This window comes from Drosophila hydei, unplaced genomic scaffold (assembly GCF_003285905.1).
Source record: "Drosophila hydei strain 15085-1641.00,03,60 unplaced genomic scaffold, DhydRS2 tig00008119-arrow-pilon, whole genome shotgun sequence".
NCBI classification, from domain to species: domain Eukaryota; kingdom Metazoa; phylum Arthropoda; class Insecta; order Diptera; family Drosophilidae; genus Drosophila; species Drosophila hydei.
Window position 1 is genome coordinate 3,512,442 of NW_022045830.1, and position 26,414 is coordinate 3,538,855.

A 26,414-nucleotide genomic window follows, 5' to 3' on the forward strand; every position below is an offset into this window, starting at 1 on the left:
ATTCGTGCACCTTGCACATCATATCAGCTCCATTTGCTGTCATATCATTTTAGATACTTGAGAGCCCAATTAGATGATATTTATTGACACTTGAGAAACACTTTAACACACTTTCACGGGCCAGCAACAAAGTCGCCCGCCCACATATCTTTGCTTTCAGTTGCTGTGCTGCTCTATAAAGCTATTTTTGCTGCTGTTCGTTTATATGTGTGTTAACAATACAATAGGAAATCGGCTTAGGCTTATGTGACCTACTATACGTGTGGCTTCTACTTCCGTTTGGAGCGAGAGCCAGAGGCAGGCGGCTATAAAATGTGTTACCTGGTAAAACGATAATGTGTATGTTCACTTTTTATCAATCACACACGCACGCTCACACTCTCACACACTCGCAAAAAGGTCACTTATTATTGTTTATGTATATGACAGGCATAATGGAGCTTATCTCGGCAAACGGCCAACGACCATAAAAACTCGTCACGACTTCAATGTGTGCGTGTGTAGTGTGCGTATGTGTATGTGCTTATTTTCCATTTATGGGTCACACACACACACACACATATCTATTTTGCCATCCGTTTTTCTGCACTTGACAGCAAACAGTGGGCAATTTTTCAATTACATTTGCAATCACATATGCGGCACATGCCACAGCGACCACTCACTGCTATCTGCTAATCAAATTCTTCAAATTGACCCTAAAAACCTGCTGGCCCGCTCTCGCGCTGCGTTTATCAAACATTGACGTCGAGTATGCGCTCTAGCATTTGTTTGTTGTTATTGTTTATTGTTATGCTATATGAGCTTCATATATTCCAGCTGTGTGACTGGCAAATGGTATCTTATATTCTTTAAATAGATAGACCATACTTCAAAGTAACAAATCAAATCCTTCAGCTAAATCTGTTCACTTGATCATCTCTCTAACTGACAGGCTATGTGAATACATCTATCTTAAAGAGCCTAAAATGAAGAGAACTTAAGATTTATATTAATTAAAGCTCTATATAGGGTATCGGCTAGCTAATCAGCTCCGAGCAGCTTTTAAGCTATGCCTACTTAACTTTCCGCTACCCGTCTTAGGCCCATAAAAGGTCCAACAATTGACGCTTGATTGGCCAATTTGCTGAGACCCAAAGCACGTCAACTCGTTTTCCAATATCTTTTTTACGGCCAGGCTGCTAACTATATATATTTATATTTATCTATCTTTTAGTGCGCTCTCATTCCGGCTGTCTGTCTATCTGTCCGTCCGCCCGTCCGTCTGGCCGTCTGCCTTTTATGTGTCACATTCTGTTATGCGAATATTTTGTTTTTATTGATATTTTTATGGTTAGACGTAAGCAGACAAAGTTTTAGTTTATTTTCCCATTTTTATAACTATTTCATTTTCATTTCAATTTTTATTTTTATTTTTGTTGCATGCGGCTGCAGTTTGATGAGCTGCTAATTAGCACCGGCTGCTCAACAGTCACGAGCAACACTTTAGTCCAAGCACATGGCGTGCCGAGCCGGTTCTCAATGAATCAGCACGAGCGCACTGTAATTTGCACTTTGTACAGCTCACTCTCGGTCCTCCAGTCTCGCTCTCTCTCACACTCTCTTTCTATGGATGTGCTGAGGTTGGGGCATATTAGCTGCTGCCTCAGTGCGCATGATTGACAGTTGTTGGACTAGGTTAGTCGTCGTTGTGTACAATTAGCCCAGTTCGATTGGCAGCAAGATGGACAGCCAACAGCATTTGCCTTTTGACCTCAACTGTTCGGATTCCCAACATATGTAAAGCTCATGTTGAGCTGTTTGCCTCAACACTGATTATTGAGGCATTATAGAAATGCGTAATAGAAATGTGATAAATAAATAAATATATGCTTTATTATGCTTTGAAGAATTTGAAGAATTGTCTGTATAAGTTTAGAAAACCGCGGGATAAGCCTAGCTCCACTTTGAGATACTTTTTGTTGTTTATTATTAAACATATCAATTTCATTAGAAAATTTTGTATATATTTTATTTATATGATTTTTCACTCATTTTACACCTGTTTAGGTGGATTCACTAAACTTTTACTAAGAAGTTATTCAATAAAATTTAAAATTCTTTGCTTGCCGTAGTAGACAAAAAGAATCAAAAGTTGTTTAACCATTTTCCACGCTTGTTTTAGGAATATAATCAAAATCTCAAAATCACTTTTCTGAGTGATTTACTGAGAAATCAACCCTTCAGCCCTTAAACTTTACTATTAATTTTATGCACAACTTCTATTAGCTCCACAACGTTTACTTCGACGTAGGGTACACATGTGTCGCCTATGGTCGACTTGCACTTCAAATCTTTGTAGCTTTTTGCAGCAAGAGGCATGAAGCCGTCTGCGAGTGCCGCCAGCTGTTGCACACATGTCAGCGGGACAGACGCTAGGCTCGTGAATTTATTGCCAGCGCTTTGCGAGTATATTTTTTAGCTTCTTGCAGTTTTTATATGAGCACATTTATAATATTTACTTATATAGTAGAGAGAGAGCGAGGATTATATGTATTTTAATGCGTCGACAACTGCAGCTGCCACGCCCTCATGTTTTAAAGATTGAACCGCGTTGAACTCGGCGTGCAACAGAAAGCGTCAGAAAACAAAGGGCGATCGAAAGAGAACACAGAAAACGTGAATTGAGAATAAATGAAGAAAACAACAAATGAAATGCAATAAATTATGATAAAAAGCGACAGCAGCGGGACGAATTTTGTTAATTTTTTACAGCCTTTTTTCTTTTGATTGTGCACAACTAATCGAGTAACAACAACAACAGCAGCAAAAACAACAGCAAATTTAAATCATATTTTGGCAATATTTTGTGACAGTGTAAAAATGGAAATCATTTAAGCATATAGAAACAACTTTAGCTAGAAAAAAAATAAAAAAAAAAAATTATAAAAAAAAAAACTAAAAAAAGAAAATGTTGTAACAATAAACAAACCAGCAAACAAACAACAGTTGCAAAAGTAATACAACAAAAAAACAAGCCTCGCTTTGCACAGTGGTGCAAAACACAGCGCACAAAAACAACAAATTCGCACAAACAAAAATCAACAAGAAACGCGTGAGTTTTCGTTGTGCAATTGGAACGCTTATTGGAAGCATGCCACGCCCACTGAAGCTGCCACTGCTGCAGCTGTTGCTGTTCAGCTGCCTGGCCATGCAGCACTGCGGCACAGCGCTGCCCAGCACTGTCCAGCCAGCAGCAACTGGCGGCAGCACCACGCGCACTGCTCGCACCACTCCAGAGCTGTCGCTGGAGAGCACCACGCAGCGCAGCACGCTGGATCTAGTCAATGCGGAGGCCGACGGCTCTGGCTGGGAAACACTTGAGACTGAATTTAAATTAGCCACGCACAGCCCCACCGCCTCCACACATGGAGCCACGGCGCCCACTTCCATCGAGCAGCAGGACCAGCCACCGGCAATTCCTGCAACCACCTTGGCCTTTGCCAACGCAGTTGCCGTTGCCGGCGACACCATGGACTCCACGGGCCTAACGGGCGATGCCACGCCCCCCTATGCAGCCGTCGACGATAGTTATGGTAATTAGTTTGCGAATATTTCTATGCATCTATGACTCATCAGAGATTGCGATAAACGACCCCAGCAATCGAAATGCTGATTAAATTATTTCAATTGAAACTGAAACCGAAACTGAAGCGGCTGACTCAGCCCTTTATTGTAGCTAATGTAGCAAATGAAATCACAAACAAAAAGGAATTCATTTCAAAGTTATTTTGTGAAAACGTACTCACAGTGGATCATAGCAGTTCGCTTCCAAATATCGGGCATATCTCTGAGCCTCTGAAACATACAAATTTAAAGATATTTGTTCTATAAGATATATACCGTTGAAATAGAAATATGGAGACTATTTACTTAGAACTCTTATCTATCTCTTATCTATGTCTTTATCAATAAATTTATCTAGATCTAATTATATTTATATATAGCTATTTATATACTTATATACTGTGTCTAAATCTAAATCATTTTTTTTTTTAAATATGTTATTTATTTCAATTCTTGCCTATATGATATATTTCTTAAGTATCTCTACATAATCTAAATATCATGTATCTTATATCCTACATTTTATATCCTTTATCCTGTATCCTATATCCTATATCCTAGATACGTTATATCTTATATCTTATATTAGATATGCGCTATCCTATATACCATATCCAATATATTCTATCTTTTAACCTGTTTTTATATAATTTTGACTGTATGCTATCCTTTCTTACATATCCTATATCCTATATCCCTACATCCCATTTAATCTCCTTTATCCTATATTATATATCCCATATCCTATATTATATATCCTAAATCTTATATTGTGTATACTATATCCTATATTCCATAGCATATATCCTGTTTCCTATATTATATATCCCAAATCGTATATTATGTATACTATAATATGCTAAATCCTATATTATGTATATATGATACATATATCCAATCCTAAATGCAATATCCTCTAACCTGCATCCTATATCCTATATTTTATATCCTATATCCTCTTTTTATATCCTGTATCTGTATCTATATCTTTACAAATTGATATACATCTAAAGCTATTTATAAATCTACAACTAAAGGTTCATCTATTTTCTGTCTTTTTTCTATTTTCATCCAAGTCCTTAATAGATCTTGCTCAAATTCCCAGTTGAGTTAGGCAAATCCCCGACATCGATTTATTCGAATTACTTTATTAATAGCCCCGCTTAATTTAATTAGGATACTTTTAAGGTCTTGCCCAAAGCACTTAGCTCAAACTGAGTTTTTTCTCTTTCTTATTGTTGTACGCCTCGACAGCTGCCCAATAACTCATTAAATAATTATAAATTGCATTCGATGGGTGTTTACTGTACAAGACTTTTCCATTATGGCCGAGCTTAGCTGCCGGGCATACTGAAGTTCATTGACATCGCAAAAAGTTTTGCTGAGAAACTTGATGGTACCGTAAGGAAGGCTAAAGAGGGGGTCGAGGAGGTGTGGGGCAAAGATAACGGACAGGCAGTTGCTCAGTTATTATCGATAGATACAATAACAGCAGCAACAACAACAACAGCAACAACTCAGGCCATACTTTGCATACTTCATGGCAATTAACAGAGTTTTCATTTCCGGCTTAACACGCAGCCATGTCGGATTGAAACCACGCCTTTCTCTCTTCGTGACTACCTCCCTGGGCATCCCTTCCTCTGCGCGGTGTTAACGTGTAATATGGCTAAATTCTCACGCAAAAACTTTCAGCATTTTGTGTGGAATGAATTATTTAACATTGTTTTTGCGGGCCAAGTTTTTCGGTTTTCGGAATCGCGTTTAATAAAATATGCCCGAGAATTGACACCCACAACAACAACAGCACACAGCTCGTCAACGGCTCTCATTGAAAACGGCGGCACACGCGATGCCCGGCACTGCGCGGTTCGCAAGCAAACAAAGCAATTAACAACTTAACTTTTATGGGCCACAATTATTTGGTATTTATTGTTAAGCTCTAGCTGTGCGCTATCTTTATGGCCTGGCTTAAAGTCAAAGCCGCTGACAAGCTGCCAGCTGCCCTGCATTCGGTTCTAACCAGCCCCAACCCAAGCACTTCAAGCCCTTTCGAGTTCGCGAGGTCCACGCGGCGTATGTGCAATTTGCATTATTTCTCTTCTGTAAAAAAAATCTATTTTGCACGAGAGCCAGCGACTGACAGCTGGCAAATTGCAACCCAGTGGCTGCCAATTGGGCGTGGCTGCTGCGGGCGCTTATTTGGTGGCCACACGCAAAACTTCAATTAAAATGCATTTAGTTTTTTTAGTTCTTGCTATATTTACTGTGTGGCAGGCGAAAATCAAAACAAATGACCCCAATGGACGGAATTGGGGCAAAGCACTCGAATAGTCCAAGCACACATGCCTGTCCAAAAGTAACTAACGACCCTGAACTTGAACCAAAAACACAAACGAAAACAGATGTGAATCTAATTAAATGACATGGTGGAGAGTTAAAGAAATGAGTTACGAAAATAGTTGGAAATATATAAGATTGAGTAATATCAAAGGAATAATGGTATTCCAGGGAAGACTTAAATTTTAAATAGTATTTTTGTTTTAAGTTTTTACTGAAATGATGAACGCAAATTTGAAGTAAATTATTCCTAAATATAAGTAAGCTTAAACCTTATATATATCTTTTCAACTTTCTAACTCGTAAAGTTTTCAAGCTGTGCCAAATAGTCTGAGTCCCAAAATAGATATGTGGAGCAAATAGAGAGAAAATGTTATATTTTTGTGAATATATGTTTCAGATCTCGGAAACTAGCTTACATAGTTCTTGAGATCTCTTTTTAAATACAAAAAAATATTGATAGCTTGAGTACAAATTGATTTATAATTGTAGCTAGATTTGAGCTTGAGCAGGTATTACTGCATTTACCAAACTTAAATGGACTCGAACCCCGTATTTATATACTTATCTAACGAGGGCCCCAAAACATGATTACACACATTAAATATGAAACAAACTTGAGGCCCTTGACTAAGTCGTAAACAGAACTATAATTAAGTCAGGAACGAGAGCCCAGCTCCGCCTCTCTGCGCAGCACTAATGACTTTGTTAATTTTCCACAGTGTAACTGTAAGTAAAGGCCCAACGAAAAAACGAATACTATATATATTTTTATATATTTTAATTAATTTTTATGGTTAATTTTTGGCACGAGTTAAAGTTGCGCCTTAATTACAATAAAGCTTCAGTTGCTTATATGCAGGCAAGAACAAAAGAGATATGTAGATATATATATAAAGTAAGCTTACTCTTACAGAGAGAGAAAATGCAAATTAGCTGAGACCGAGTGACAGCCACAGCGTCGCAGACTACGCAGTTTGCAAATTGAACAATTCTAGAGTCTCGACTGCTAAAATGTTCTCCGAGCGCTAATTATTGATGCAGTCAAACAAATTCATTTGGTATTCAGCTGAGCGCCAAATCCATATAGTATATATATAGTAGTATCTATGGCAAAAATAAAAAATATTATCCAACTACAAGGTTAAGCAACCAATACCAAATGGCACTTCCAGCTAATTTTTATGAACAGTGCCTTAAAGTAGTTAAGAAACATCATAAAAAACTAATCAAAAGCACTAGAAAAACATAAAATATACTACGAACTATATTATGTAATATAAGAAATATAAAAAAATAAAAAAACCATAAAATATATCCAGATGGGCCAAGTCAACATGACGTATTCGAACTGGAAGTTGATATATTTGAAATATATTTTTAAATATATTTATATATTTGTATAGTTATTATGAATGCCCAAATTGTTAGTCTAAGTAGGCTTGTAACTGCCCTGTAAATATTATATGACTCATATGACTCATTACTTTCGATTGCAACAAACCTATGCCCAGAAAATACCCTGTAAATGAGAGTGTATTAAGCTCTCTTTAATATACAGTCCCTTCCTTACTTATAGCTCCTTTTCATTCCATGCATTCACTTCACTTAAAGCCCAATCAAAGCTTAAATTGCGATGCTTCAATGGAGCTAGCTCACTCGCATATATAGAGAAAAATGAGCTTTTCACAAATCATTTAGAGCACACTGCGAAAATTTCTATCAAGTCATTAGTTTAATTAATTGTTTCTTACAACCTGTTTTGCCCAGGCGGATGCTGAGGCATTTGTTCTTGGCCCACTGCACAGTTTGCCAAGTTTGCAGAGCTGTTGTTGAGTTAATTTTTTGTGTTAATTCATTTGAAGACGCAGCTGAAACGTTGGCTGCCTTTACAATTTCGGCTACAGCAGAAAAGTGCAGCTCATCAAGTGCCTGTCTACAAGCAGAAGAGGAAAACAGAGCGCGTGAGTGAGCTAACTGTCGCCCGCATCTCGCTGTGGCACTTGAGAGTCGCCGAGTGGCATGAAATTGAAATTGGTTTGCTTGCAACTGCCGACTGGCAACTGGCAACTGGCAACATGCAGCGCCTCGCTGAGCAGCTACCATTTGCAATTAAATGCATAAAAGTATCTGTCAGCTGCAGCCTGTTGACGGCACAATGACAAACAGCAGTTGACAAAAGTTTCCTTCAACTCTTTGGGGCAGCATTAAGATAATTAATTCTCGGCGAGGTGCCATGTGTAACTGTCATAGGTAAAAGTTTTAACTAAAAATTGTTATATACCTACGCTGTGCACACACATATATAAAGCGTATACGACTTGTCAGCCAGTTGGCAGTAGAGGTGCGACTACAACTTAGTATATATACTTAGTATATATTTATACTAGATTTAAGCCTCATAGAACTATAAAATAGAACATTTTTAAGCATTAAATTACCTGGTTCTGCCAGCGAGCGAAGAAAGCGATTGAAGATTCCGTCAGCCACATCTATTCAAACTGAACAGCTCGAAAATAATGCAAATATATATTCCTAGTCTAAGTCTAAGTCAAACTCTTAAAATAACAAAATACGCGTTGATTCAGCTTTTGTTTTCAGTTCTAATTAAAACAGAAATTTGAATTTTAAATTCAATTTTCTTTGGTTCTAAACTTGTCTGGGCCACTTTAGAGTTAAGCGTGCATTGAGCAGTCGCTTGCACCTGTCAGAAACTTTCGTGTATTTATCTGAAGCTGTTGCTCTGAGAATAAATATTTATTTTATTTTTTTCTCAAGTTTAAAAGTTAAATGCAAGTGGAGCTGGTAAATAGATTTTAAAATATAAATATATATTTGTTGGTATATCGTCAGCGCTGGCTCGAATCTCAGTTTTGGCCACTTGAAGTTTCTGGTCCAGGCGCAAACTTGGCTAATACAAATTGACGTAACTTTTGGCTTGTCAACAGCAAACAGCCAGCCAAAAGTTTTGCAGCGTTTTTTGACAAATGATTTGCCTGACAAGAAATAAACACAAATAAACACACACACACAGACACACACACAGCAAATGGCTAAAAAGCTGGCCAAAGCTAACTTTGCACTTCAACTTTGCAGCAAAAGTTTCAGTGTGTGTGTGTGGGCGTCACTTGTAGAAAATTTTACAGGACACTGAGTTATGAACATGACTTGTCAAAAAATACATTAAAAGTGCAAAATAGTGTAAGAAGCAGCAGCACAAAACAATCATTTAGTAGACCAGCATAAAACTAAGAAAAAGCATAAATCATTGAACTTTTCATGCTGCTGCTGCTGCTGCTTCCACTTCCTTTTGGCTGTAACAAAAAATAACAGTAATCAATCATGTTGCTAGCTGCTGTCTTGATTTTAATTTGCGACATGGCCACACACACGTGCACACACACACACACTTGCACCTCTGGCAGTGCGTGCAAAAAGCGTTGCATACCCAACAGGCGCCAGGAGGCTGGACGTGCTCAAGGCGTTGGCAAACATGCAACTGATAAGCCAGGTTCCTGTCTGTGCCTGGCTTCACTTCACTATCTCTTAATTTACCTCTCGTTCTCTCTCTCTCTTTCTCTCTTTCTCTCTCCCTCTCCTCTCTCTTTGTTTTCTTTTTATTACTCGCTCCGGCACATGTGTGCTCTGCTGCGCTTTTTATGGCTGCATTCCTGTGGCTGTGAGACCTGCTGCCTAGCCTAACAGAAATCAAGTTTTTAACTTGCACGACTATAAGATACCCTATACATAGTATAATAGCTTAACTGACAGGGACAGTTTCGAGATTATGAATCATGCTTAATCACTTTTCTTGGTTCAAAGTTGAGCAACAAAAGTTGGCTTAGAGTCGCTATTGCTCTTTTTAGTTGTTATTTATAAAGTCGCTGCAGCGATAATATCATTTGAAACTTGAAATTTTAAGTCTTTTGTGCGATTAACTGAACTGGCAATAAAGTCAAATGCTTGAAAGAATAATATTGGGCATTAATATTATTTTATTATGTGCATACATTATTATGCGAGCATCTAGCCATTTTGATAGCAATAAATACAATTAGCTAAAGTTATGTTATATAAAAATATACAGAGACTAAGAAGTATATATATAGTATATATATATAGTATAAGAAATATATATAAAATATATATATTTATAAGGCACGTAAAGTCCGTTCTTACGTCTATCAAAGCAGCTAAGCATACGCCACTTCGACTCTATGGACTCTACTCTCTCGCTTTATTAGACTTCCTAATAAACAGGCAGCACAAAAAGTTGCCTACTTATCGAGGGCATTGTTGTGTGTTCAACCTTAGCAACAACAGCAAACAATGCAAAGCCAGCTTGAATATCAACAGATAAACCCTTTTTAAGTGCGGATCGTCCACGGCAACAACAAAAATAAATACCAAAAAATGGATACTGGCTAAAAAGAGAAACTGGCTGCCGGGGCAACAACTTCCGCCTAACTGCACTTCAGCATGAACATTTGAGCGCCAGACAAACACAACAACAACAGTACAACAACCCTGAATGCCTGTACAGCAGCATCAGTCACAGTCCACGCCCACTTCTGAGCCTACTTCAGCGCTACCCCAGCGCCCTTGCCAGCTGCTGAAGGCCTTTTTTTTGCACTTGAAAGTCAGTCGTAGGCGGCTGCCTTTTGTCTGCCTGCTTTATGTGTTGTGTGTGTGGGGTGTGTGTGTTGTGTGTATGCTGCTTAAAGTCATAAACACCCTGTTAGTGCTGCAGCAACTCGACATGCTGAACGTGACATTGATGCCTTCTTTTGTGGCCAGCTCCTGCCGGCAGATAGATCCGTCTGCTGCCACCTAAAACAGTTTCCGTGTCTCAAGCATCATCAGAGAGCTGCCGGATGGGCTGCCACTGCCACCACGGTGCGACCATGTGCGGCTTCCTGTCGATAACCTTTCGTATATGGCCACAAGCCGGCGCCGCTGGATTTATCGCTCAATTGTCTATGAACTCACGTGCTCATACACAGTTAATTAGCCAAAAGCCTTTAATAAAAAAAGTGTTGCCCGAAAAACATGCCCCAAGGCAACTTGGTCTTTAAAATTTTGAATGAGTTGCAAGCTGCTGCTATATAGCAGCAATTTTGAGTGTCAACCTTGACTGATAAACAACAACAAAAGTCTCTCAAATAACTCATAGCAGAAATTAAAGAGTCCAACAAATATCACAAAAATATTTTGTGTAAACTTTTGCCACAACTTTAAGTCTTATGTAATCTAATCGCTTCCGAGCACATTTATTTATTTATAATAATTTGTTTCACAAATTTGAAACCCTCGTCGCATATTTAAAGGTAGCCAGAACATAGTTCATGGCTGAGCTTTAAGCGATTGGCTGACAAGCCATTTATTGTGAGAATCCTTTGTTATGTGCTTAGCTAATGACCAAATCGGACACATGTGAATCAAGCGCAAAGTTCGCAAATTTGTGTCCATTGTCGGGCAAGTCAGGCAGCGTCTACAGTTACCGATTCAGCCAAATGACATGTGCCCCAGCAAATGGTCCCAGACACGAAACGAACATTATAAAAGGGTTTATTTGTACTACGTATGTGTGTGTGTGCATTGAGTATGCCTTATAGATGACACATCAACTTGAATAATAGCTGGAAGGCATAGCAAATTCTATGCAGACTCCATTAGGCAACACAATGGCCATCATTTCTGTTAAACACAAATGTCTCAGCGATTAATAAGTGAAAGACATTTGCTGCTTTAGGGCAATCCAAGACTAATTTCCCAGGACATGAACGCGCCGCTCGTTCGGCAACCGAATAAAGCACTTTAATTATATTGCCAAGTCAAGTATTTATACAAATTTAGTGAATTAAGATTGACACTTGAGCATCACAACATATTTAAGTGCATTAGCTCGTTGTGAAACTTAACATAATATTTAATATTCCATAAGCAGCATATACCGGCGTTGCAAGCAGCTCACATTCCACATTCGATTGCCAGCTTTCAGAGATAGATATTTAACATGTAGTTCAACTGCCAAGTAAATGTAGCAAACAAAACTAAGTCTGCGCTTCAGCAAGTGTCGCTCAAGCTAAATGTATCTGAAAGTAATTTAAATGTATCTGAGAGTAACATAAATGTATCTCCATGTAAATGTATCTCAAAATAATAAGCCTTGCTTAACTTGCATGTTAACTTTGACTTGAGTCCCAGCTCATATCATTTACAACAAATGTATCTATCAATTGTATCTCAAAGCCAAAACATCTTGAAGTTGAACTGAAACTAACAACAAAGTTTTTGATGCTTCAAAACAAAATTCTTGACTAACATGCATGTTAACTTTGACATGAGCTACAACAAATATCACTCAAAGAAAATGTATCTGCAGATTAAATGTATCTCTAGGCAAATGTATCTCAAAGCCAATAACCCTTGACTAACATAAATATTCAGACTCACTTCAGCCTCAAAAGGAATGTATCTCACAGCCCAAAGGTCTTAGAATATGAACCTAACCAAACGTCGCTTAACTGATTATTTAACTGATCGTTTAAACATGCATGTTAACTTTGACATGCCTCTGCATCAAACGACAGTCAAAGCACATGTATCTGAGAGCAAATACAGCAAACATGAGCGTAACAAAACTGAAGAAACTTTGGCCAACATGCATGTTAACTTCAACCTAAACCTGGCCAGGTCTAGGCTACCTGTTAATGTGCATGATAACGGCATAAATGAGCAACAACAAATTGCAAAGGTCCGGGCTAACATGCGTGTTAACTTTAACAAACGTCGCTCAAAGCAGTTGCTATTTGAGCTACAGTGGTTGCTGCCACGCCCCCCATTGTCTGCCCTTTTTGTTTAACGTGTGACAGAGTTTTTCATTTCGGCTTTATTTCGCATAATTTTTGCGCCTTTATGCGAGGAGCCTTTGAAGCGGCATTGAAAGGCAGCCAACCGCGACGCGTTCACATGTCAAATTGCATGTGAAGCTGCGTGAGCAGCAGGTGTAGAGGAGGTGTGTGTGTGTGTAGGAGTGGGTGTATATATGGCTTTTAACATATCTGCACACTCTTAATTGTTTGTTTGCTTCTGTGTCTGTGACAACGTCCTGCCCTCTCTCTCTCTCTCTGGCTAACGCCCACTGTCTCTATTTACTCTTTGCACGTCGCCTTTTGTTTAGTTTTTTACGTCTGGCCAAATTCGAAAGCTCGTAAACTTCAAGCGACAACAGCAGCAGGCAACAAACAACACAGCCTGAAGGACAACAACTAAATAAGACTCAAGCGTAACAATAGCAATGGACTTGTTTTATTTGTATGCCCTACACAGGCGGGCACTACGTTTCACTGGGCCAGCTTGCCATTAGGTTTTGATTTGATTTATCAACTAGCCGAGCTTTATGCTGCAGGGTATTCAGCTCTCACCTTGTGCACAATAATTCCCTTATTTCTTCGTGACTTTATTTTTTAGCGTAGTTTTTTTTTGAGGCTCAGACAACTTAATGCTATTTGCTTTACACTACCTTTCCCGCTCTCTCTCTCGCTCCCTCTCACAGTTGTGTGCGCCTTGGAGTCCCTTCGGCATCTCAGCACTACTCTGCCTCTCCACACAGATCCTTTGTTTGCCTTTCTTAACAACTTAAGCACGTCGTCTATATTGGTTTTCGGGCGCTACTCTTTTAAAAAAAGATTTCGCTTCCTGCTTTTGCCTTTGCTTTGTGAAAATAATCACGCGCAGCTTAAGGTTTTTTTTTGCTTTGCCCACCATTTTTTTTCTTTCCTTTTTCTTTTGCACGGCTTTTCTTTTGCTTTTTCACACTTGGCTTCTTCCGCTTGGCGCCGGGCAACTTATAGTGCGCCCCTCTATTGTTTTCTTTTAATTTGTAGCGCTGCGCCTTGCCTCAACACAAAAAAAAATAAAAAAGGTCGACAGGAAGGGCCAACGACTATGCGTTCATGTCTAACAGCACATTAAGTAAGTGAACCGGTTCGCGAGTGCTTTAAAATTGTTGACTAACTAGTTCAAATTGTGAACTAACGAGTTGACTTTGCCAAATATGAACTCATAAGCATGAGGCTTATATTCAGGGAATATAAAATATTTACGTAGACTATGAAGTGGGAATATGTGGTATATTGGCTTTGCTATGATGTGTGTAGCAGGCAGAGGAAGCAACATGGGCCACACGCGAGTGGAGCTAGCGCACTGATTCTTAAAGAACTAGAATCTTGAGCTGTGTTGAAGCTTTCCTGGAAACAATAAAATGTATATAAAAATTGGCTTATTTTTAGACCTATTTGACGTCTTTAAGAGCTGTGCGAACTGATGCTTATAAATTTTCTTAATGTATACACGACTCTACAATACCCTGTTCTCCTATGACAATACTCAGTGATGATGCCCTGATATAAACAACAAAGTTATTGAAATATGCATTTTTATAGAATTTAAGAAGAAGCACAGCAATAAAAATGTATATCTCCCTCTATATATATATACATAACTTGTAAAAGCAGCTCAAAACATGAGTAAGGGTATCTTCTATTCGAGCACTCTCGACAACCTCAAATGATTAAACACAAATCTTAAGTAATTGAACAACTTTTGACTTAAGTTAAATTAGCTTGAATCAGTTTATATTTACAAAATTGCATAGCGCCGCTAATGAATTGCTTGAATCACTTATTGAACGCACTCATTGGGCCTCAAAATTGTCATTAGTTGTCCACTGGCTGGCATGCAGCTCAGCCACAGTCAGTTAGTCTAATTGGATTTCCAGTATTTCGACCACAAGACGCGATAGATATGTGATGAGGATATCTAATTAACTCGCTTTCAGCTGTTGTCATATGCCATCAATCAAATAATAGCGCAAATAATGCAAATAGTTGTCATTGCTGTACAGAAATGCGGTTAAAATGTGCCATGCACCTGGACAGGTGACAGACAGGGAGAGAGTGAAGCGAAAGAGCAAGTGGCCAGAGGTCGAGGCAAAAGTGAAATCAATTTACGGCTAACTAAAGGCAAACAAAGCGGCTTCACATGAATGTAAACGACATGGCCAAAACCAATCAGGAGCACTTAAGGTTTACAAAGAGCGAGACAGGCAGACAGAGAGACAGAGAGAGAGAGAGAAAAAGATTAAGATAGTGCACAAAGAAAATGTTGAGCCTGCGATGTCTCTGGCATCTGTCAATGCTATTAACTTTTGTGCTCAACACACATAGGGGCTGGGGGGTAGACACGCCCAGCTCTCTGGGCAAGTGCACCTCGACGACATTTATCCTTTGGCGCCTGAGTGTATGCAGCACTTTGTTGCTTAATTGATTTTAATGCCACGCGCACGGGGCCTACAATTTGCCAACGTTTGCCCGTACTCGAGTCTATAAATTGGCTTTTTCCTTTGCCCCAACTATCAGCTGCAGCAGCAGCAGCAGCAGCTGCTCTGCTCTGCTCTGCTTCACTTTGTCCATTTCCCATTTCCATTTCCGTTTTCAATTGCAAAGGAAGCAGCGCAGGCAAAGTGGAGCAAAAAAGAGAGAAATGCCATTTATTGAATTGTATAAATTTCTCTACATTGACAGCGACTGTTTATTTTACACACACACATGTGTGTGAGTGTGGGTGTGTGTGTGTGTGTGTGTGTGTGTAGTTGCCTTTGTGCATGTCTTGTGTTTTGTTAAGCTTTATCGCATTTGCATGGCACAGCCCGTTGGCAGGTCAAGTGTGTTTTGGTCCACCCTCGGGTCACTCATTTGTTCTTTTGATTGGTGGCAAACGCAAAGCGTTTTTGCCTTTGCCCTTTCATGTCTTTCATTCGCTCTTTTGTTGTATTAGTAAAATAAATTACCATTTAGTGCTTTTTGCCACTTACAACTGGCCCCGCCCCGCCCAGCACTCCTGCAAGGCGTCACACATGGACGACTGTTGTCCTTTGGCCCTGCCAAATGAAATTATTGCTGCAGCTTTGCATCCTTTTGCTTTTGCTCGGATTATAAGCGCACATGGAGCAGCTGAAGGCGGCAGGAGACCGGGCGAGCGGGACAGACGCTCTCAATTGCAGCCATAATAAATTGCTCGCAATCGCATTTCCGTTTCTTTATGCGCTTCGATTACGTTTCGCTTGGCTTGTGCCAGCTCTAGCAACTGACAACGTGCGCCCGCCACCCCCAGCCCCTTCCTGATCGTAATTGAATATATAATTTTTTTTAGCTCCTTACACACAAACACACACACACACTCATGTACAGTTGTGTGAGTGGCATTTGAATATAAATTGTTTCATCTGCTTGCAAAATATTCATTTCAATTTATTTGACTTTCCTTTTGCGCTCTTCCCTTTTTTTCTATTTGCCTTCATTTTGCGAGCTTTATTTGTTGTTTAATAAATTATTTATATACATACGTGTGTGTGTGTGTGTGTGTGTGTCAGCAGCACTTCCGGCTACCGCAAAAGTTTTCTACGATTGTCAACCTTGAGCACTCGCCCAGGCCCAAGTCAAGTTCTTAAAGCAGCTTTCAACGACTTTTGCATTTGAGTTTCGAGAACACAAATATTTAACTTGAAGAACTTTGCTGTTTAATATCTTCTTTGCACATTTCTAATTTTTCGCTTCTATCTCTATTTTGCAGTGCCAAGCAAACCTCAGAATCTCACCGTCTTAGACGTCTCCGCGAACAGCATCACAATGTCCTGGCATCCGCCAAAGAATCAGAATGGCGCCATCGCCGGCTATCACGTCTTTCACATACACGACAACCAAACGGGTGTCGAAATCGTCAAGAACTCGCGCAACTCGGCCGAAACCCTGATACACTTCGAACTTCAAAGTCTGAGTAAGTAACCAAAGCAATGCAATTTTAATAGAATTACTAAAAAATTACAAAGGGAAAACAAAATATATTTCGACTATGATCTGCATGAGAGACTGATTTATATTAAGTAGCAAAGCAGCTTTTCAGCCTTCTTTACTATTTCAGCATATAGACCAGACACTCATCATGACTGACTTACTTAGTCAGTCTGACTAACGGACTGATTGATTGTCTTTCTGACTGCTGAATCAATCGATTATTCGACTGAGAGCGTAATTAACGAACTATGAACAGAATAAATAATTGATTGACAAACTATTAAAGAGATGGCTGACTGCTTGGATGAATGACTAAATAACTGTATGTTTGCATATTTGACTGACTGATAAAGTGGCTTAGTAATTGACTGAGTGCCACGGCACCTAACAAAATGACTTAATGATTGTTTAAATAATTGAGTGAAAAACTGATGTCTCAAATGATTAACTAATGGATTGAAGACTTAGCTGACTGACTAATTAACGTGATGATTGACTTACTGACACGCATGACTGATTGATGGCTTGATTGACTAATTGACTGCACTTATGCAGACTTACATGATTGACTGATTGATTGAATAACTAACAAATTGACTGAATGACTGACTGAATGCATGAATGACTGGTTAATGGCTTGATGGAAACGGATTGATGGATTTCATGATTTACTGACTGATTGATTGATTCTGGAATGATTGACTAGTTGACTGACTGATTGACGCAATGGTTGACTAATTGATCTGATGATTGACTGACTTATTGCACGAATGACACGTCGGATGGATAGCGCGATTGTCTGACGGATGGATTCTCTGAATGATTGCTGATGGACTGACTGACAGCACTAATGACTGACTGATAGCTTGATTTACTCAGCAACTACATGATTTACTGATTGATTGCCTGAGCGAATGATTGAACAATTGATTGAATTGCAGACTGATTGATTGCTTGAATGATTGAATGATTCGCTTATAAATTAATGAAGACCGATTGATTGATTAGCTGATTACATCGCTGATTGACTTACTTAGTCAACCACTGACTAGTCAAATGACAGATTGATTGACTGATTTAGTGATGGACTATATTAACCTCAGCTTTTGACTAACAGACTGATTGCCTCAACGGCTGGTTGCCTGAATGCTTGACCCACATTTCAATCGTCGGACAAGTGACTGACTGATTGATTGACTGATTGACTGACTCACAGTCGGATATTCAAGTGCTTTATCATATCTGAATATGCTTAAGAGTAAAAGAGCAAGAACGTTTAGAAGTGATTATTAATTAACTTCCCAAGTACACGACTAACTTCTTAGCCATTTGATTATCCCGCCGTCTGTTTACTGACGTTTCTCGAAAGCCCTTAAATTCGGCCTTTAACTTTGTAACTCGCAGGAGTGGTTTGCTTAAATGTGCCTTGCGCCTGTTCAATGTTTTCTCAATTTCGCAACAATTTGTGCGAAAGGGGCACGCTCAAGTGGTTTATCAAGGGCCCTCAAGCTGGCTGTAACCGAACGCTCAATGCGAGGTACAGTCATGCCCAAAAGGCATGCCCAACACTTAAAACGCCATTTTAATTGCTTTTTATGGCAAACTCAACGCCCCCCAGCTCTCAGTTCCTTAGGCAAACTGTCAATAGCAGTCAAGCTGTCAGCCATGTGGCCAGCATTAGATCCAGCCACGCCCCCTCGTCCGCACCGCTCCTCACCTGCCACGCCTCATCCTTTCATTAGCTGTAATTGCAGCTGAAGTCAATTGTTTGGCCCGCTGCTTTGTAATTAAATAGTTTCAAGTGTTTGACGCTGGCCACTTTTTGCTTTGTTGTATTTGGTGTTTTGTTGCTGTTAACAACTTGCGACGCCTGTAATTATGAGCCTCGAGCCTGAGCTCGGGACACCTTCGGCAGGTAACGCGGCAAAGCGCTCAAAAACTTGAGCTAACCAAATAAATTATTTGCTCGACGCTAAATTTGATGGTTGTTGTTTCATTAACGTGAAATGTGCACCTGACTGCGACCCTTCGCGCCCCTTGCATACTTTTAGGCTGTGTGGCAAGCAGCGGCCACAGCGAGAGCATGCCACATTATTAGCCAAACTGTGCAAAACTGTTGCATAGTTGTGCTTTGAATTTATCAGAGAAAGAGAGTGAGTGAGTGGGGGAGGGAGGGAGAGATCGGTGGCTGGATGCCATGCAATTAACTTGCAACATAAGAACGCGCCGCATTCCATGTGGCTCATACGCCATGTGGCATGCACAGCTGTAGCCCAAGCTGGCGGCGCCCACATTGTTTAATTAATTACGCGCGTCAGGTGCGCCAGGAATGAGCTGCACTTGCATAGTTGCTGTTGTTGCATGCAGCCAACCAGCAGCTTTTGTTGCTTGCAACAATTTGCCAAAAGACTTGGCAAATGTGGCACAGCGTGCGCAGCTCGCTTTGTCAGCAAATTCGTTTGCCACACTCACCTGCCTCTGGCATTTAATTATTGCATCGAAAAACATTTTTTAACGTATTTGTAGCGCGACATTTAATCAATTATTGTTGCACAGCTATTAATGTGCAACCAACACTTTGTCAATTTTCGAGCTGCTTATCATAATCAGTATTTGCTGCCGCTGCTGCTGCTGCTGCTGCTGCTGTTGCAATGACATTTTCTCTTTTTACTTGAATTTAATTATATTGCAGTTGCCACTGCTGTCATTTGCTGCTACAGCAAACAACCCGCCGCACTTTGTGGCGTGTGGCAAAACGCTTTAAAATGCCAACAGAGCTTTAAGCAGTCAAAATTATTAAACAAACTTTTTTTTGCAAGCATCTCGCTTTCATATTGCTGAATATTGATTGAAAGTTCAAGAGAACAATATTTCTATTGTAATATAAGTAATATATATATATATATATATATACAGTGGCTCCAACGCCAAATCGGACAAGACTATTTATTTTTTTCACAGTTGTTTTTCTTTAACACTAAGTTAATTTTTTATCGTTTTCACATTTTTTATTAAATATATAATGTATAAGCCTCCCAAAACAGAAAAAAAAAATTGTAATTTCAAACGGCAACATTTTTTTAATTTTAAAAAACGAGCAACAAGTCCGATTTTGAGCTTCAACGCCAAATCGGACAAAAGAAAACTGCAAGAAAAAGATCCGTTATTTGACGGAGATTTTCGTTTTTGTTTTGCTTATTGCATTTCGTTATGTTCTCAAGCTCATAAGTGACAGTAACACAAATTATTTTTGCGAAATGGCTCCACGTGGGAAGCAAACTGGTGTTGAGGCACGCCAAATAATATTAAAACTGCATTTTGATGGCAAACCCGTTAGGGAAATAGCAGATCTGGTCGGAAGAAGCAAATCTACCGTTCATGATATCATAAAAAGGTTTCGGGAGGATGGAAGATTAATTAACAAAAGCCAGGAGGGAAAAAGAAAGCGATTAAACTCAAGAGAAGAACGGTCAATTATAAGGGAAATTAAGGTTGATCCCTTTAAAACCGCAAAGGAACTCGGGATGTCAATAAAAACAAACTTTGCAAAGGATGTGTGTGACAACACAGTGCGCAATACTTTGCATCGGTATGATTTGCATGGCCGAGTTGCACAAAAAAAGCCGTATATTAGCCCTAAGAACAAGGCGTTTAGAATAAAATTCGCAAAAGAGTACTTGCTAAAAACCGATGACTTTTGGAATCATGTTAGTTGGTTGTATATCATATTATAATCATCATATCATCATACACTTATCTTATTTAAAGGTGTTGTTTACTGATGAAAGTAAATTTAATTTGCATGGGTCCGATGGTAAGGTGTATGTGTGGCGTAAACCAAATACTGAGTTTGAGCCCAAGAACACCATAGGCACTGTTAAGCATGGAGGAGGTTCAGTCATGGTTTGGGGCTGTATGTCGAGTGCGGGAGTTGGCCATTTGCATTTTATTGATGGCATATTGGATAAATTTGGCTACCTTGACATTTTGAAGAAAAATGTTAAGCAGAGTGCGGAGAAATTGGGGATACTTGAAGACTTTGCTCTTTATCAAGACAACGACCCCAAGCACACTTCAATGCTAGCTAGGCTCTGGCTAATCTATAACTGTCCTAAACTGATCCAAACACCTGCCCAGAGCCCGGATATAAACGTCATAGAGAATCTGTGGGAAATTTTGGCGAGGAAAGTGTACCAAAACCGGTATAACACAGTTGACCAATTAAAAAAGGGATTACTTGCAGCTTGGAACTCCATAGAGCCAGAGATCTGCAAAAAGTTGGTCAAATCAGTTCCCAATCGCTTGCAGGCTGTTGTCGCAAACAAAGGTTTTGCAACAAAATATTAAATATTACGTTTTTCTGTTATTTTTCATTTAAGTTTTCTTTTGTCCGATTTGGCGTTGAAGCTCAAAATCGGACTTGTTGCTCGTTTTTTAAAATAAAAAAAATGTTGCCGTTTGAAATTACAAATTTTTTTTTTGTTTTGGGAGGCTTATACATAATAGATTTAAGCAAAAATGTGAAAACGATAAAAAATTAACTTACAGCATAAGAAAAAACACTTTGAAAAAAATAAATAGTCTTGTCCGATTTGGCGTTGGAGCCACTGTATATATAATGGCATTGTAATATGCATAGCAAAGTCTGTTTGCAATTTGAAAATTCGCTTTAATTTTCATTGCCTCCTGTTATTGCAGTTGTATTGTGAGTGTCTGAGAGCTTGCATAAAGTTGATGTAAAATTCGTATTCGAGTTAATTTTAATTAGCAGTGAGTGAGAGAGAGAGAGACAAAGATAGCTTCTGCTGCACAAAGTCCCGTCTGCTGCTGAGTAAGAGCGAAATGGCTACTCTTCGACACCTTGAACAACTGAGTTATGAGTAGAATGGGCAAAAAAAAATGCCACTAAAAATGGTCACTCTAAAAAAGAGCTTGCAGGAGGGGAAGAGTCTGAAGTCATATGTTGACAGACAACGGGTCATCGGGAATTTTTTTGTTTGGGGATCAAATTACAAGTTTACATTCAATACGACATTTGTGCATATCTCATGAGCTTATCAAGGATGTCGTTCATTCTCTAGTTATATAAATATATAGCTATATATGTTACATATCTATAAATATATATGTCATCTCTCAAAAGAGTTCTTTATCATCAAGATCAAATTCTTATGCAGCAAATTATTAATTTTTAGCTCACAATTTGAAAATATATTTATTCTTACTTAAATTTATATTTCAATGCGATATTTTAAAGTTTTATACATTTTAAGCTTTTACAATAACAAATTCAAGCTAAATTTTCCACATTTAAGCACAGTCGATTAAAATTTCTTTAAATTACGATGACATTTAGAAAGTATTCGGTGTTTTGAACGATAAAATATGACCAGTAATTTCTATTTATGGAATATGGTTTGTCATATAAAAAGTAAAATATATGGCATAATAATAAAACATCAAAGTCATTGCCGACATATTGTCTAATGCTGTTGCTCTCCCTCTCTCTTGCAGAACCCTTTACCGACTATCGCGTCATTGTCAAAGCGTTTACCACAAAGAACGAGGGCGAACCCTCCGATCAGATTGCCCAACGCACGGATGTGGGCGGACCCAGTGCCCCGGCGATTGTGAATCTGACGTGTCATTCGCAGGAGTCGATTACGATACGCTGGAAGCGACCCTACGAGTTCTACAATACCATCGACTTTTACATCATCAAAACCCGACTCGCCGGCCAGGATACGCACCGTGATATACGCATCAATGCATCTGCCAAGGAGCTAGAAACAGCGGTAAGCATTTCAATAGAGACAGGCCCATTGCATGGCCTTTGTTTTAGCCACCAAACGAGACCGTGTCCGACTCCAAGTCACAGCCACAGCCACAGCCCACAGAGCGGGGCCAACTAGCTGCCCAGCAATTTGTCATATATATGCCAGCAGGATTTTTTAGTCGTTACTCCCCTCCTTACCCCCCCCCCCCACTCCAGCATTTTCCTGTTATTTTTTTTTACTGCCTGCCGCCATTTTGTCGGCCATGTTGAAAACGGCATAAAAATGGCCGAAAGGGTGGAGCCGGGGCTGTGACACACACCTTTCATTGTCTGTAAATTGTTGTTCTGCGAGTTCTGTTTGCCATTTCTGTTTGTTTTCCACTTTTTTTCAGTGTAGGGTTTTGCAGTAAACAAAATGTTGATTGTTGCCAACTTTACGTTGATATTTTGATATTTTTATTTATGCTTTTTTTGTGTTGGGTTTTTGGCTCTTTGATAAACGTTCCACGACAGCGCAGTAGATAACAGCGTGGCAAAACTAGAAAGAATTTGCCAAAATGAAATAAAGGAATACAAAACCAAATAAAAAAGGCAACAATAATTGCATTTTTATGCCACAAACAGCATAAATAACCCATGCAAACTCCAATGGCAAAGCCGTCCAACCCAACGATAAGGGAAACCCTTTAGAGAGTACGAATGAAAACATAACTGTATTTAAATCATAAAAAATAACTAAATGTGATAGGGTTTTCTATAAGAAATTAAAGCAGAGAAGTTGAGCCTAAATATAGCGATTTCACAGTTACGGCAGCTGGCTATAAAGGAAGCGGCATAGGGATAAAGATTGATTGAGTTTCTTGAGTTGACAACTTCAAATTTTTGCCAATGTTAGCTTGATCCTAAGCAAAAAGCAACACGAACTCAACAACTTCGAAATGGCATTTAATATCAATTTTTATTTTGTAAGACTCGATCAAAAAATATTTTTAAATAATTTTTGATTACACGTTAAAAAAAATTTAAAAAAAAAAAATAATAATTAACAAAAAGTAAACATTTACATAAATAAAAAATATGTAAAAAACTATAAAGATGGAAAATTTTGCTAATAAACTTTCTATATATATATATATATATATATATATATATATATATATATATATATATATATATATATATATATATATATACGTATTACCTGGCAACCCAATACAAATAATGTAATCAATGCCTTACTCATTTTTAGTTCGATTTGCAATAAACATTTAACGCTCCCAACAATGAAATATTCCACATATCATCCTATAATTCAGCGTATTATATAGTTACACATTTCTAGAATCATGCAACCTGATCTAGCGGAGTATGTGAACCTTATAGATAGACACTGAAAGGGCCTTTGGCTCTGCATACTATAAATTGTTTACAATTGTTTATCTGCAGACACGTCCGCAGGGGCCAAGGCTATGTGTGGACGCTGGTTATTGCTTTGACTTTGGCTTTGTGCAACATAAATGCTTGGGCAAAACAATACTCGCACACACACACACGCACACACTCTTGGGTGGGCACACCTGTACGTGTTTTTCGTTGCAAATAAATTAAATTTATGCTGCTTTCGGAGTTGGTTTTCCCGGAATTCTACCTTTTGGCTGGGCGGGCGTTTGCCCGACTTTTATTTGGCGCCCCGCATAGAAAACGAAGCAAACTAAATAAATAAAAAACGGCGCAACAGAAAAATATAAAAAAAGGAAAATAAATAATAAACAAACAAAAAAAGTGCACAACAATAAAATTTTATTATTCTCGCACAAAGTACGAACTTTTTATACTTCATATGCAGCTGGATTTTTGTTGCCTTTACAACAGTTTTTATTTTGGTTTTGCTTTTACTTCCCTTACTTTTGCTATTCGTAATATGAACTCGAGCTACGGCTGCCACGGCTTGCGTTCAAAACTATTTTCGTAATTGAAATATTTTTGGCCAAAATAAACGAATTTTTTACAAACAAAAATAATAAATATAAATAACACAAATATGTATTAAATATATATATATATATATATATATATATAATGGGTTATTTTCTATAGCGACTTACAAATTGGTCGAGTCATTGTGCTAGTGCCCGGCGTTGTACGGCTGATATTTATTTATATATTATTTTCGTTCCATATCAGCTTGACAGCTCTGTATATTTGCACTTTTCTATATATATATTCTCTAGCTCTGATAATAATAATAATCCTATTTTCTGTCTTCTACTTTATGCAGATGATATTGCAAAATCTGACAACAAATTCCTACTACGAGGTCAAAGTGGCAGCAGCCACATTCAGCGTTATAAATCCCAAGAAAATTGTCTTGGGTAAATTTTCGGATTCACGAATTGTAAGTAACACACACACACACACATACAGACATATACACCTTGTGGCTTGGGCGTGGCATGGCATAAACTTGACTATAATATTAGATCTGATTACACAGAAATGCATACATGCTGTCTGGCTGTTCGTCCGTCTGTCTGTTCACTCAGCCAGCAGCGTGTTTGTGGCCAACAAGTTTATTGCATATGCGCCCGCTTGTGGGCCACGTCATAAGCCAAAAAGGAAAAAAAACTTTATATTTTGTGGCATATCAATTTGCCTTTGAGAGCGCCACGTACGCCGCTGCGTATGCGTAATAAGCGCCTTTGCATATTTTATGGCAAATTGCTGACGAGCATAATGATGCCACGCCCATTATGATTTGGCTAGTTGTTTGCCAGTTTATTGACGTTTCAACTCTGTCACAAAGTATTCAGCTTGTCATAACAACATCCTCAATGACATTTAAAACGGCACACACACAGACACGCACACACACGCACACGCACACACACACATTTTTAAGCCATGCATAAAACATGTTGTGCAGTGTCGTGACAAAATATGCCAATTTAGCTGACCTCGTTGGGCGCTGGGCGTGGGTGTCGGTGGGTTGTGGGCGGATTGTCACGCCCTCATTAGCTGTGCAGTCTCCGTGTTTGGTTTTGCCACATTTTTGCCTTCTGTTATTTTTCCTTGTGCATTTCCATATAATGCATTGCTGCATTTCAAGTGGCTCCACCTTTCGGCCACATTTACAAGCTGCACTTCCTACGCCTTATTCTTTACTGTTTCCACTCCACATCCGCATCCATTTTCATTTCCACTTGCAGTTTCAGTTCCGCTTAAGCGCACAAGCCACACAAATGTTGTATCAAGAAATCTTATTTAAATTCAGATGAAAAATATTTTTTAATTTATTGCAACAAAACGTCAAGAGAAGAGTTTTTAACTGGCTTTAACCATATAGTATTAGCTTGTATTACTTATTTATAGCCAGAATCTTAAGCTTAAATCATCCTCATTTTCCTCATCCGTCAGCTGACTGCATTCTGAAGAAAATTTGTTTGTAGATATATGATTTAAAATCTAAAATTTTGGATTTATAGAGGATATAGTTTCTGGCTCAAGCTTTAGATCTGATTGAAAGTTATTAAATCTATTATAAAAATTCAATACTTTTTTACAATTTTTGCTTTAAAAAGAATTTTTTTTGACTCGGAAGCTTCTCTAATGTCTTAGACATAAAAGAGTTGAATTTTTTCAATCAGTGTAATAAGGTAATAAAATGAGAAGAGTATTAAATATCTGAGAATGACATTTGCAATACTTTATATATATCTTAAAAATGATATATACAAATATCAAAGATTTTATAATAGAAAGCAAAGTTTGAATTTTTTGTTGATGCTTTTTAGCAGCCCGAAAAAAAGCTTTAAGATTGAACAATTTTGACAGGCAGC

At 38.6% G+C, this 26,414-nt stretch overlaps 2 protein-coding genes across 6 annotated transcripts in view; one reads left to right on the plus strand and one right to left on the minus strand.

Annotated features, from left to right (window-relative positions):
• Positions 1–26,414, minus strand: part of LOC111592695 — a 138,580-nt gene that overhangs the window by 90,491 nt on the left and 21,675 nt on the right. The window lies entirely within an intron of this gene.
• Positions 1–26,414, plus strand: part of LOC111592693 (tyrosine-protein phosphatase 99A) — a 129,120-nt gene that overhangs the window by 86,589 nt on the left and 16,117 nt on the right. For 3 of the 4 annotated variants that reach the window (XM_030224891.1, XM_030224890.1, XM_030224892.1), the window contains exons 8-10: positions 16,582–16,785; positions 22,317–22,597; positions 24,857–24,973. In XM_030224891.1, coding sequence (XP_030080751.1) covers positions 16,582–16,785; positions 22,317–22,597; positions 24,857–24,973 — 602 coding nt within the window. Of the gene's footprint in view, positions 1–3,042; positions 3,576–16,581; positions 16,786–22,316; positions 22,598–24,856; positions 24,974–26,414 lie in introns of those variants that run through there. The other variant, XM_023305062.2, reaches the window with a different exon arrangement.